Source organism: Bufo gargarizans, chromosome 2 (genome assembly GCF_014858855.1).
Source record: "Bufo gargarizans isolate SCDJY-AF-19 chromosome 2, ASM1485885v1, whole genome shotgun sequence".
Taxonomy (NCBI): domain Eukaryota; kingdom Metazoa; phylum Chordata; class Amphibia; order Anura; family Bufonidae; genus Bufo; species Bufo gargarizans.
The window spans coordinates 266902733-266918337 of NC_058081.1; the positions used below are offsets into that span (position 1 = coordinate 266902733).

Sequence of the window (15605 nt, forward strand, 5' to 3'; positions counted from 1 at the left end):
CAGAAGCGTGTGTGTGAAGTTATTCTGAATGACCCTATGTGCACCTTCAATATTATATACCCTTTTAGGGATAGATTTCAAATAGCTCTGATATAGCAGAAACCACTAAATTATGAAATTGCTAAATTGGGAATTGTACTTCAACCCAGAACAAAAAATGTGCTTTGACGGACACTAAATATCTTGCCCAGCAACAACAGTACAGCGGTGGGTAACGAGAGATTTAGAGGGATTTAAATTTGAGGCCTAGTATTTAGGCGCTGGGTCACCGGTATGGATTTAGTGACAGAATTAGACTTGGAAATGCACAGAAGCGTGTGTGTGAAGTTATTCTGAATGACCCTATGTGCACCTTCAATATTATATACCCTTTTAGGGATAGATTTCAAATAGCTCTGATATAGCAGAAACCACTAAATTATGAAATTGCTAAATTGGGAATTGTACTTCAACCCAGAACAAAAAATGTGCTTTGACGGACACTAAATATCTTGCCCAGCAACAACAGTACAGCGGTGGGTAACGAGAGATTTAGAGGGATTTAAATTTGAGGCCTAGTATTTAGGCGCTGGGTGACAGGTATGGGTTTAGTGACAGAATTAGACTTGGAAATACACAGTAGCGGGTGTGTGTGAAGTTATTCTGAATGACCCAATGTGCACCTTCAATATTATATACCCTTTTTGGGATAGATTTCAAATAGCTCTGATATAGCAGGAACCACTAAATTATGAAATTGCTAAATTGGGAATTGTATTTCAACCCAGAACAAGAAATGTGCTTGAACGGACACTAAATAACTCGCCCAGCTACAGCACTAGGGACAGATTTAGCTGGATATAAATTTGAGGCCTAGTATTTAGGCGCTGGGTGACCGGTATGGATTTAGTGACAGAATTAGACTGGGATATGGCCAAAAAATAAACAGACTATTGCTGGTTAAATGCACTTGGTGTGACAGCTTCACCCTGATGTAGGCTTTAGCCAAAAAACAACCACACCATTGAGGGTTAAATGCACTTGGTGACAGGCGCAGCTTGCCCCTGATTTTGTATATGGCCAAAAAATGAACAGACTATTGCTGGTTAAATGCACTTGGTGTGACAGCTTCACCCTGATGTAGGCTTTAGCCAAAAAACAACCACACCATTGAGGGTTAAATGCACTTGGTGACAGGCGCAGCTTGCCCCTGATTTTGTATATGGCCAAAAAATGAACAGACTATTGCTGGTTAAATGCACTTGGTGTCACAGCTTCACCCTGATGTAGGCTTTAGCCAAAAAACAACCACACCATTGAGGGTTAAATGCACTTGGTGACAGGCGCAGCTTGCCCCTGATTTTGTATATGGCCAAAAAATGAACAGACTATTGCTGGATAAATGCACTTGGTGTGACAGCTTCACCCTGATGTAGGCTTTAGCCAAAAAACAACCACACCATTGAGGGTTAAATGCACTTGGTCGCAGCTTGTGCTGGCGCACCACAAGACACAAAATGGCCGCCGATCACCCCAGAAAAATGAGACTGACAAACGGTCTGTGCAGCCTAAAAACAGTGAGCAATTGAGGATCAGCAGCTCAATGATCCACAGCTGCAGATCGATCAGTTAATCAAGTCCTTTGGAGGAGTTAATCTGCCTAATCTCGCCCTACTGTCGCAGCCGCAACCTCTCCCTACGCTAATCAGAGCAGAGTGACGGGCGGCGCTATGTGACTCCAGCTTAAATAGAGGCTGGGTCACATGGTGCTCTGGCCAATCACAGCCATGCCAATAGTAGGCATGGCTGTGATGGCCTCTTGGGGCAAGTAGTATGACGCTTGTTGATTGGCTGCTTTGCAGCCTTTCAAAAAGCGCCAAGAAAGCGTCACAAAAGCGCGAAGAAAGCGACGAACACCGAACCCGAACCCGGACTTTTACGAAAATGTCCGGGTTCGGGTCCGTGTCACGGACACCCCAAAATTCGGTACGAACCCGAACTATACAGTTCGAGTTCGCTCATCCCTACCTGTAATGAGTCTCTCTCACGTGTTAGTTTCACCTTTTAAGTTTCAATACTGAAATAAATTAACTTTGCACAATATTCTAATTTTTCGAGTTTCACCTGTATATGTGTAGTGAATGGAAAGATGGGAGAAAGCTGCTGCCAGACAACTCTGTATCTGCAGGGACAACAAAGGGATTGGGTGAGATTCTTCTCTGCCCAGACATTTTCTGTCAGCCAAACCTTTTCTATGAGTTCGGCTGACCATACACTAAAAACTTTTGGGGAAGATTAGCAACTTTCTAAAACACCTAATTTAAGCAATCTGCCTGCATCCACCGGAAAAAAAGGTAGTCACTAGTGGTGTCACTTCTACTTAATTTATAGTCCACTGCCTGTTGTTAGGCTAGATCCATCTTTAATAACAAAAGTGGTTCACATAAAATGGGGGGGCATATCAGAGCTAGCTAAACTACTGACCCTGATAGAAGCATTGTCTCTACACAGCTTTTGAAGAGTAGAGAAGCTCCTGTGTGTCTGTAAGTCTGATCTCCCTCTCCTTATCAACTTTATGAGCTTCATAGAAGAAAACAAACATAGTGGGAAGTTAAGGAAGTAAGGTCACAAAAGTACAGTGATGGCAAATTCCATAGAAGGGAGATGCCTGCTGCTTGTGAGAGAAATGCACCTAGCTGTGCAGCTAAAACAGGCAATAATATGAGGAAGACTTTAGGTTAAGCCCAAAAAGACCTATTACTTCAGTTTTGATTTTACAATGAAGCATAATCATTATGCATGCTTTAAGTGATCTCATTTATCTGGCCAGTACTCTGCTCTATATTAATTAAGGGAAAGAACATTGAAGTCTACAGATGGCTGATGTAAACACTGTGATGATCTTATCATTCACTGTCCATTGATGACATGTTATAGACATACCTGATAAATACCTATTTGATGCCAACTAATAAAGCAACGTTTCCTTGCATCTACATGCATAATTTAAAGTGCTAAAGAAATACAGAAACAACACTTTCTGTGCAATTCACAATGTTATCTTTGTGCTAATGACTTACAGAAAACAACACTGAAATGGGTACTAAATGTGATGTGGAGAAACATGTTAATGGGTAAGGGTCAGCATTTCACAGCTCTTAGCACATCTCAGCTACCCTTTTTTCCATGTAATACAGCTTATGTTTATAGTAAATATTTTTTTACAGGTACAGTAATGGGACAGTGGCAATATATAACAATGGAAAATGCATGGTGAGTTCATATTTCCATACTAATCATGTTTCAGAAATGATTACTAAAAATATCTAGGACATTGGACAAGCTGTGTATGCACACGATTCTCTCCTGTTGTTGGTTCAGACAAACACATTAGTGTTTAGTTGGAAATTATGGAAAACTGCACAATCGATAGTGGCACCTGTCCTTATAGAATTCTGCAAGCAACCTATAGGCATCTATACTGACTATCTATATATCTACAGCTCTCTAGTGATACTTCTTAGGGCTGTATTAGATTATATGATCCAGCAGGCGATTCTCAGGAGGGAAGCGTTCCTTCCTGGCAATCACCTGCTCGTTAGCAGAGGAGACCGCTGCTATTACATGCAGCGATCTCCTCCAGAGTATGGGGAGGAGTAATCGTTATGCCATCTTGCATCCCCATGCTGTCTAGTTTTTTGCCGGCAGCAGATCGTGATTACACATCATAATCTGCCACCAACACACAATGATTTTTAAGCATGTTTGAAAAATCTGGATTGCCTGAAGAATGAGCGCTTGCTTGTTCATCGGGTAATCGGCTGCAGTATAAGACTGCCAGAACTTTGCTGACGAGCTTTCCTGTGAACGCTTGTTAATGATGAACTGGCCAACAATCGGCCAGTGCAATGCAGGCTTTATGAGCAATTGGAAAAAAATATTTTATATTTTAGGGTACTGTATACAGCTTTACCGAATACTGTTTTCTTCAAATGTATACATAACATCTTGATCTGTTGAAAATAAATGTGTTTTCCTCAAACCAGGTTGATGAAGATCATCAAGATGAGACCTGCAGTCAACAAGAAAAGGAAATTCCAGAGGTATTTATATTTATATAGAGAGGTATTTATATCTAAGTTTTACTATAAAGGGAATGATAAGGTAATTGTTCCTGCTTCTGTTATATGAGAATACATGAATCAGACCTGCTGATCTAAAAAGAGACATCAATGGGGTTTCCAGGAAGTTCAACACTGATGGTCTATTCTTAGGACAGATCATCAAAATCTGATCGATGAGTGTCCTCGCTAATCAGTTGTTTGAGGCTGTAGTGCACCAGTGAGCACCACGATCACCTTCTAGACCAGTGATGTCACGATCATCCATCACATGGCCTATAAGCAGCTCAGTCCCATTCAAGCGAAAGGAGCTGGCCTGGCATACCAAGGGGCTCTTAAACTTAAGAGCCCCTTGCTGTCACTGATGCCCCAGGGATCAGTCACTTGACCATTGAAAACAATAGGACAGATTTACTAATTCCATAGATGGTAGAGACATAGACAGGCTGTCTAGACATGCACCAAGTGTATCAGAATGATAGTGCTGAATTTGCTGCATGGATAGAAATTTTTGTCTAATGTTATTCCAGCAATACCACCTTGATGAGCTTTGCACAGTGGGGTTTCTCTAAAACTAGATGTGACAATTTATTCCAAACCATTAGCGACAAATTCTAAGTGCACTTATGTAATGAAATGTTCTTTCTCTATTGCCTCGATTCAGTTTTACATGAAGCATTTACTGAGTACTGTATATGTGAAGCATGAGAACAGAAAAGGTAGTGTCTAGACCCCAAATGAGGGAACCTGCAGCCAGTGTCCTCAGAAGCTCTTAGGGCTCATGCTCAAAGAACATGTGCATCCGATGCCCGTGCTGTGGACTGAAAATAGTGTTCCGCAATGTACAGGCACTGGCCATGTGCCCGGTTTCCAGATGCGGACCTATTCACTTGAATAGGTTCGCTATCCACACAGAAGAGGCATGGACTTAAATCTCACAGAAGTGCTCTGTAGTACTTCAGTGGGCTTCCGCTCCATGCCTCTGCTCTGCACCGCTCTGTATCTTGCGGATTAAGAACAGCAATATGGGCACGGGCCACACATGTTTCTGTGCTTGAGCCCGTAATTTAACAGTATGATGGTTCCTTTTCAGTTGCGAAATGCCAGCCACCTGAAAGTGTTTGAATTTAGGTTTTGAGTCCCTCATTGTTGTGCTTCCAAGAATATCTGAGTGAACATGATTGCAGTGAAATCGGAGTGGGGAGCAGGAGCTCCACTACCCAACTCACAGTGTTAAAGGAGTGAGATTCTGAATATATCAGTAATTTATGACGCAGCTATTTGCCAGTTATTAAAGGCATTCTCTGGCCTTTCCGAAAATCCCAGAGTCTTCAGAACCTGTGGTAGAAAGATTTACCCCTCTGTCACTTCCCTGATGCCACCATCTCTGCTACTGCTGTCATAATATAAATGCAGTTGAACAGGAAGACTCAGAAACAGGATCTGAGCGGGAGAACACACAGCCAGTCAGCACAGCAGAGACAGCAGCATCGGGGCATAACGTATGGGTAGGTACAGAGGAAATAATATTTCTGAGGGGGCACAGTCCTGGGCATATTTCTGAGGGGGCACAGCCCTGGGCATATTTCTGAGGGGACACAGTCCTGGGCATATTTCTGAGGGGGCACAGTCCTGGGCATATTTCTGAGGGGGCACAGTCCTGGGTATATTTCTGAAGGGGCACAGCCCTGGGCATATTCCTGAGGGGGCACAGCCCTGGGCATATTCCTGAGGGGGCACAGCCCTGGGCATATTTCTGAGGGGGCGCAACCATGGGCATATTTCTGAGGGGGCACAGCTGGGCATATTTCTGAAGGGACACAGCTGGGCATATTTCTGAAGGGGCACAGCTGGACATATTTCTGTGAGGGGGCACATAACTGGGCATAGTAATTGAGTGGGAACATAACTGGGCATATTACTGTGAGTGGTAACATAACTGGGCATATTACTGTGAGTGGGAACATAACTGGGCATATTACTGTGAGTGGGAACATAACTGGGCATAATTACTGTGAGGAAGCACATAACTGGGCATATTACTGTGAGTGGGAACATAACTGGGCATATTACTGTGAGTGGGAACATAACTGGGCATAATTACTGTGAGTGGGAACATAACTGGGCATAATTACTGTGAGGAAGCACATAACTGGGCATATTACTGTGAGTGGGAACATAACTGGGCATATTACTGTGAGTGGGAACATAACTGGGCATAATTACTGTGAGGAAGCACATAACTGGGCATATTACTGTGAGTGGGAACATAACTGGGCATATTACTGTGAGTGGGAACATAACTGGGCATAATTACTGTGAGTGGGAACATAACTGGGCATAATTACTGTGAGGAAGCACATAACTGGGCATATTACTGTGAGTGGGAACATAACTGGGCATATTACTGTGAGTGGGAACATAACTGGGCATAATTACTGTGAGGAAGCACATAACTGGGCATAATTACTGTGAGTGGGAACATAACTGGGCATATTACTGTGAGTGGGAACATAACTGGGCATAATTACTGTGAGGAAGCACATAACTGGGCATATTACTGCGAGTAGGAACATAACTGGGCATATTACTGTGAGTGGGAACATAACTGGGCATAATTACTGTGAGGAAGCACATAACTGGGCATAATTACTGTGAGGGAGCACATATCTGGGCATCGCTACTGTGAGTGGGCACATATCTGGGCATCGCTACTGTGAGGGGGGCACATATCTGTCATAACTACTGTGAGGGGGCACATATCTGTCATAACTACTGTGAGGGGGCACATACCTGGGCATAATCTGTGAAGAGGGCACAATGCTCACATAAAGGGGGAATAATTACTATGTGGGGGAATTTATGGGACCGGGTGGGATTAGGTGTTTAGTTATGTTTGGGGTGGAGTTAGAGTCGTGGCCTAGTGCAGAAAAGATTTGCCACGGCGCACTTCAAGCACCGTACATAGTGTCCCTCTTCCTTCTTTCAAATGTTGTGAGGTATGCTGCAGTGTTCACTGCGCTTCAGTTCCTTCATGTAAACTTCCAGCATGGATGGGGCCACATGCACCACTGCAGCCAGTGACTGGCCACAGAGATGAAGTTTCTCCAAGCAGCACATGATCCAACAGTAAAGTGCCTCTTGAGGACATGTCACTGCTGCGGCCAATCATTGCATATGACACCGTCCAAGCTTGAAATTTACATGTGGAGACCGAAGTGCAGTTTAGAGACTGGTGGACACACAGCCAGAACCAAGTGCTGGGGAGCAGGTAAGTATGTTTCCCTCGACAAGTACCGCTGGGCGGGAAGGGGTGGTGGACACACAGCCAGAACCAAGTGCTGGGGAGCAGGTAAGTATGTTTCCCTCGACAAGTACCGCTGGGCGGGAAGGGATGTTTAAAAAACTATATGAAGTTGGATAACCACTTTAAGTTCCAACAGACCTACAGATAGCGAGGGGTTATTTTGGGGCTCCAGGGTGTGCATTAAGAGTACTATGAATAGTATAGGTTAAATATCCGGAGACACTATTATTTGGTTCTAAAAGTATTATAAGCACTAGGCATACTACTAAAGATGAATAATATTCAGTAAACTAGGGCTTTAGAACAGGCCTCATTACTCCCAGTTTGGAAATGTCTGCATATTAATTATCAGCTTCATTTGATATTTCATTTTACAGTCTACAAACTACAGTAATTTTTTTAAACAATGTTTAAACTATACTATGCTGAAACATTTTAGGTATTGCCTTTAGTAATGCCTTTGTCACCCAGTGAATAATACTACAGGCAAGCAATATCAGAATCTTTGTATGTTACTAAAGTTTACATTAACAAACCAATAGATTTGTTTAAATGTGAATTTCTTGTTTTTTGAATCTATCTTTTAAGGATTGCTTTAAAAGCCATTCAATCATATGTCATTTTGTGCAGTAAACAAAGCAAAAAAGAAACTCAATAAAATATTTCATGGACCAGTGGCAAATAAAGAGTATCAAGGGCTGTGGGCTGTTTACAAATGTAGGTCCCCCACCATACCCATAGTCAGCAGCAAGTCCAGATGTGGCAGATAGTTTCCTCCTCTGGATTTGCCATGAATCTGCGTGTTATATCCATATGATATTCATGTGTTATATCCAAAGCTTTTCTGCATTTGAAAAACTGCAGGATGCCATTATTTCCGTTTGTTTTTATTCTACTACATGCAGATAGGGTTTTGAAAACCCAATCCATATGTCATGGACAAAAATGATCATACCCCAGAAAAGATTGAAAATAATTTCACCATAGGGACATGTTACACTAGGGCTGGGTTCATATCAGGTTTTTGCCATCTGTTTAACATATAAAAAAAGTATACGTTAAATAGATGCCTCCGTGGCATCCGTTCACCATAGAGCTTCGTTGTAGAAAAAAAAAACGTGTAAGCTGTTATATACGTTTTTTTTTCCAGACTCAAACGTATAAATTAAACGTATGGCAAAAACTTGAGTGGACCAACCATAAGGTGTTCTTGTAATTAGCATTACAGGTGTCTTCAACCTTAATCAGTCAGTCTGTCTATTTAAAGGGTGAATTGTAGTCACTGTGCTGTTTGGTATCATGGTGTGTAATACACTGAACGTGGACCAAAGAAAGCTAAGGAGAGAGTTGTCTCAGGAGATTCGAAAAAAAAATGATGAACAAACATGTTAAAGGTAAGGGCTTGATGTTACTACAGATACATATAATATTAAGAAGTTTAGAGGGGACATAACCTCTTCTTCACCCATTCAGCCCCTATGAGTGGAGCAGCTCCCTCTAGTCCTGCACTGTATAGTGCAGGGCAAGAGTTTTTTCTTCAGATCCGGTGACGTACCGACCTTCTGATAGACATGCTGGGCAGAGGTTTCGACCTAGCAGTGAGCCCAATGACATCACCAGCACTAATGGGCAGTCTCTGTAGCACCTAGCAGTGTGTCAATGTAAACAAAATAGCCTGTGCCCTGCCTAATGCAGCGCAGGGCAAGGGGAAGCATCGTAGCATTTCATGGGGCTGAATGGGTGAAGAAGGGGTAATGTCCGGGTTCAACTCTGAAACCGGGCAACCTCTTTAAGGTCCACAGGACTGCAGCCAACCTCTATGGACACGGCTGCTTGATCTCAATTACAGGTCATGGGTCCGTCAACAGGATAATGACTCAAAACACAGAGCTAAAAACATCCAAGAGTAAAACATGGGACTATTCTAAAGTAGTCTTCTATGATCGCTGATCTAAATCCTATCGAATATCTGTGGAAGGAGCTGAAACACGCAGTCTAGAGAAGAAACCCCTCAAACCTTAAGACAGCTGCAGCAATTTGCTCACAATAAGAGGGCCAAAATACCTGTGGACAGCTGCAGAATTCTCACTGAGAATTACAGAAATCACTTTTTTGGCAGATTGTGCAATTCAAAAGCAACGTCTGATTTTCATTAGTTGGTTTTCAGTAAATTTGTAGTTATTATTACTTTTATACCAACATTCTTTTATATATATATATATATAAATATAAACTGTATATACTGAACAAAAATATAAACGCTACACTTTCGGTTTTGCTCCCATTTTGCATGAGCTGAACTCCAAGATCTGAAACATTTTCTACATTCACAAAAGACCCATTACTCTCAAATATTGTTCACAAATCTGTCTAAATCTGTGTTAGTGAGCACTTCTCCTTTGCCGTGATAATCCATCCCACCTCACAGGTGTGGCATATCAAGGTGCTGATTAGACAGCATAAATATTGCACAGTTGTGCCTTAGACTGCCCACAATAAAAGACCACTCTGAAATGTGCACAGTTTTGTCTTACTGGGGGGGGGGCCACCATTTGCCTCACACAGTGCAACACATCTCCGTCACATAAAGTTGATCAGGTTGCTGATTGTGGCCTGTGGAATGTTGGTCCACTCATCTTCAATAGCTGTGCGAAGTTGCTGAATATTGGCAGGAAGTGGAACACAATGTCTTATACGCCAAGAGCATCCCAAACATGCTCAATGGGCGACATGTCTGGTGAGTATGCTGGCCATGCAAGAAGTGGGATGTTTTCAGCTTCCAGGAATTGTGTACCGATCCTTACAATATGGGGCCGTGCATTATCATGCTGCAACATGAGGTGATGGTCGTGGATGAATGGCACAACAATGGGCCTCAGGATCTCGTCACAGTATCTCTGTGCATTCAAAATGCCATCAATAAAATCCACCTGTATTCGTTGTCCATAACATACGCCTGCCCATACCATAACCCCACCACCACCATGGGCCACTTGATCCACAACGTAGATGTCAGCAAACCTCACACCCACACGACACCACACACGCTGTCTGCCATCTGCCCTTAACAGTGAAAAACAGGACTCATCTGTGAACAGAACGCCTCTCCAATGTTCCAGATGTAATCGAATGTGAGAATTTACCCACACAAGTCGGTTACGATGACGAACTGCAGTCAGGTCCAGACCCCGAAGAGGACAACGAGCATGCAGATGAGCTTCCTGGAGATGATTTCTGACAGTTTGTGTAGAAATGTTTTGGTTATGCAAACCGATTGTTGCTGCAGCTGTCTGGGTGGCTAGTCTCAGACGATAATGGAGGTGAACATGCTGGATGTGGAGGTCCTGGGCTGGTGTGGTTAGACGTGGTCTGCGGTTATGAGGCCAGTTGGATATACTGCCAAATTCTCTGAAACGCCTTTGGAGACGGCTTATGGTAGAGAAATGAACATTTACTGCACAGGCAACAGCTCTGGTAGACATTCCTGCAGTCAGCATGACACTCCCTCAAACGTTGAAACATCTGTGGCATTGTGCTGTGTGATCAAACTGCACATTTCAGAGTAGGCTTTTATTGTGGGCAGTCTAAGGCACACCTGTCCAATAATTATGCTGTCTAATCAGCACCTTGATATGCCACACCTGTGAGGTGGGATGGATTATCATGACAAAGGAGAAGTGCTCACTAACACAGATTTAGACAGATTTGTGAACAATACTGTATTTAAAGGAAAATGCAAACCATCCAAAAATTCTAATCTGGTATCCCCAAACCTAGATTTAAATCGCATATTCATGTTATTATTACTAGAACAAAAATTCCTCAAATTGTTCCTTTGACCCTGACCATACAATAAATGTCATCAATATATCTCAGAAACATTTTAATGTATTTAATAAAATTATTTTTAACCAAATACATATATATTCAAAAACTGGAAGATACAAATTAGCAAAGGTACGTATGCCATGGGAGTCCCCATGGCTGTACCATTCTTCTGACAATAACACTGTTCCTCGAATTGACATTTGTTATTGGACAAAATAAATCTCAATGTATCTTCAATACATTCCAAGTACTTCTCACTTTTCCCTGCATACCCCAATATACTCTGTACTGCCTATAAACCCTGGTCATGTGGAATGTATGTGTACAAGCTTTCTACATCTATAGATGTCAATTTAAAGTCCTCTTGCCAGATCAGACCATCACACATACCGCAAAGACCCATCTTTGTGTATAAGGGCATATATTATGTACAGTATATGTGTAATATGAAGATGGACCCTTACTATTCTAGTTATTATGTTATAGTTAAAGCAGAATGATGTTGGGTTCACATCACGTTTTTGTCTTACAAAAACATATCCGTTAAAAGGAATGCCTCTGGTGGGTGTCCTACAGTGGCATCCGTCACCATAGTGTTCCATTGTACAAAAATGTATACATGCTTTTACATAAAGTATATATGCTTTTTTTGCAGGACTCTGCAGGAGGGAAAGACATAAAACAACCTAAACATTAAATGTAGCACAAAAATGTGATGCAAACCCAGCCTAAGTTTGTAAACTTGGACCCCTAAAGCTGTCCACATACATTATTTCCCTGCAATAGGGTTACACTGGAAACTACAATCTTACTTGCACTTCTCTACCGGTGCCACTAGTATCAGACTTCCCTTTATACTTGGTTGGTGTTTTTAGTAGCCTTTCTTTAGGCATTTTTGTGACATTATTGGCCATATAGATGTTTTAGCTCTTGACATTTTTAAATGGCTTTTTTTTGCATGGCTGACACTTTTATATTATAGAGTTTTTACCCCCTGTAATGTTACTTCCTCCGTGGAGCAGTATGGGAAAAAGTTATGCAAAAATGTTATAAAAAAGCAACACATATTAGTGCTAATTTAAATATTTCACATAGACTTCCAAGTAACATCTGGAACTAGTGTTTTTGATGCTGTTTTTTATGCAGGTTTTGATGCATTTTTTTTTTTTTCAAAAGTGGATCCAGCAGGATAAAAAAGTATGTCCTTCCTTTATATTTAACATTCCTTTCCAACCCATTTCTGGCTTTGGCTCAAAAAAGATGCATCAAAAACTGCCACAAAAAGCTGTGTGTACTAGAAAATCACTGCACTGAAGATTTCTCAGTGTAAGGCTACATACACACAACCGGATGTGTTTTGCAGTCCTCAAATTGTGGATCCGCCCGAAAAAAACGGATGACATCTGTATGCTATCCGGGTTTTTTTTGCGGATCCATTGTAACAATGCCTAAAACGGACAAGAATAGGACATGTTCTATTTTTTTTGCGGGGCTACGGAACGGACATACTGATGCGGACAGCACACGGTGTGCTGTCTGCATTTTTTGCGGACCCATTAAAATAAATGGGTCTGCATCCTATCTGCAAAAAAACAACGTTCGTGTGCATGTAGCCTGAGATAGATGTATTCATTCATAAACTCCTAAAGTTATTTGTATGCTTTTTTGATAAAAATAGGGATGCATAATACAAGCGTCACCAGAAATAGATATGTAGTATCACAATATTTAAAAATCAAGAAAAATAATCTAAACACAATACGGCTGATAATCACTAAATTACACTCTAGGATACAACCACAAAATCAGGTCCTATCCCTAGCCATGTGCTTCTATTGTAGATTGTAAAATGGCTGTTTCTCCATTTTACCATATTTTTTTCTTTAATACACATACTGGATGATAAGTCACACCTAGGATTTGGAGGAGGAAAATTAGAAAATAAATATTTTTCATCAGAGCTCAGAACAAACCACCAATCTTCATCAGACCCCAAATTAGACCCCCAATATTCATCAGACTTCAGATCAGACCCCCATATCAGACCTGAAATCGGATCCCTGCATAACACCTCAAATCAGAACCCTCTATCCGACCTCAGATAAGACCCTCAAATCAGACTTCAGCTCAGACCGCCCTATCAGACCTCAGATCAGATCCCCATATCAAACCTCAAATCAGATCCACATATCAGACTTCACATCAGATCCCCATATCATACCTCACATCAGACCCCCCTATCAGACCTCACATCAAATCCTCATATCAAACCTCAGTCAGATCCCCATATCATATCAGACCCCCATGTCAGACCTCGGATCAGACCTGCCACTCTTCAGGTCTGGTTGTTTCTCCTACAATCACCATTCCTTGATCTTCTCCGTGTCACACCACACTGTGACCTGACTGCATACAGCATCAGGTCATAGTGTGCGCACTATGTCCTGATGCTGCACCCAGTCAGGACACATGCAGTGTGGTGCCTGAAGGAATACCAGGGAGCGGTGAGTACAGACAGTGCTAGCAGTGCTGCAGTCACCACTCCCCGCACCTACTGCATACCAGTGAGCATTTTCATAATGGAAGTGCTCACAAGTATTCATATTATAAGATGCACTGAATTGGGGAAGAAATGCATCTTATTAAGTGAAAAATACCGTAATTGAGTTTCTAGATCATGTTGCCCTTGGGCAAAATGCATCCGCAATGAATTAACCTGGGGCTACACAGCGATCTCTGGTGAGACAGCTGTTGTGCATCCAAAGATCGTAGTGCAGCAGTGCAGCAACAGAAATGAATGGGGTCACAACGCAACTCGCAGGATGCCGCAATCGCGACCCTAGAACCGCAAAAAAATTCAACCCTCTCTAAGGGTGGAGCTACACGGCAACTTGCTGTCACACAACTATTTTAGAACTGTAATTTGGCTGTAAAAACACAACCATTTCACAGTCGGATCATGTGTCACACACTATTTACAGTAAAGTCAACGGAATAAAACTCTGGATTTTTTGTTACTTTCAAAGACCATTGACAATCAATAGGTGTAATGTCACGCGACACATGTCACCGTGTAGCTCCAGCCTAGAAGTACTGTTTAGTTCTGTATATTCAATATTTGCATGGTTCCAAATTCAAGTTTCAGACTATTGGTACAGTAGCTCAGTATATGTAAAGACTATTTCTGGCAGTTTGGACACTTAGGCCAGTTTGGACGAGCCTGTTCACTGAGGGAAACATGCTACAAGTGGAAGCTGTATTTCCTGTTATAAGAACCGCTTATCTGAAGTGGATTCGCAGCATCATCATGAAGTTGTGAATTCCTTCCGGACAAGTCTGTTGAACTTTAGTCACATCACTATCACTACAGTTCAGCAGGCACAGGGTCAGGAAGAATTCACAACATTATAAATATATCCATCAAATTGGTAAAAAGTAATATAAGTATAAAGTAAATGTGCTATTATTATACATGTCTAAAATATATTGTATGTATAAATATGTATTCGTACATACAAAATGTACGAATACAGTCTAAAATATAGACAACATAAACTTAGGGTGTCTAGACCTGCACCAAATTATAGATAGATAGATCCTTTTCTCTGACTCCATACCAACTATTGGTTGGCTAAGGCTTACTATGAGCTGTTTGGACCCTTAGTCACACTGCCTTGATAAGCAAGAGGATGTGGATTACTCTTTTGCTTCATAAATATGTCTAAAACAAGATGCAAATCTTTGCACTGAAAATGTATCAGACTTTGGAGCAATATGAGCATATAGTGGGAGTACAGAATAAATGTAATTTTTACAAAATTCTGAAGAAAACATACGGTAAGAACACTTAAACCTACTATCCAGGGGGTCTGAAGGGCAAAATTAGGCTGCCTTTAAGGTTTTGATACAGTCTTACTAATGAAATAGTCAGGAGTAGGGCAATCTCAAACTGAAAGTGGTTGTCCAAGATTTAGAAATTCTCTTAAAGGGGTTGCCCAGGTTCAGAGCTGAACCAGGACATACCCATAATTTCACCCATGCAGCCCCCCTGATGTTAGCATCGGAGCATTTCATGCTCCGATGCTCTCCCTTGCCCTGCGCTAGATCGCGCAGGGCAAGGGCTCTTTTATTTACAATAACACACTGCCGGGCTTCCGCCCAGCAGTGTGTTTGGTGACATCACCGGCTCTTATTGGCGGGCTTTAGTGCTGCCCTAGCCTTTTTACAGGCTAGGGCAGCACTACAGCCCACCCATCAGTGCCGGTGATGTCACCGGGCTCACTGCTGGGCGGAAGCCTCCGCCTGGCAGCCCTATGGAGAGCACGGTTCGTCACCGGAACTCCAGAAAAGCCTTTGCCCTGCACGATTTA

The 15605-nt window shown here is 42.0% G+C and overlaps 1 protein-coding gene across 1 annotated transcript in view; it reads left to right on the forward strand.

Moving 5' to 3' along the window:
* SLC13A1 (solute carrier family 13 member 1) overlaps positions 1-15605 on the forward strand; it is a 59461-nt gene that overhangs the window by 23955 nt on the left and 19901 nt on the right. The window contains exons 5-7 of the mRNA XM_044280273.1: positions 3062-3113; positions 3207-3252; positions 4026-4082. Of these exons, the coding sequence (XP_044136208.1) occupies positions 3062-3113; positions 3207-3252; positions 4026-4082 (155 nt within the window). The remainder of the gene's footprint in view (positions 1-3061; positions 3114-3206; positions 3253-4025; positions 4083-15605) is intronic.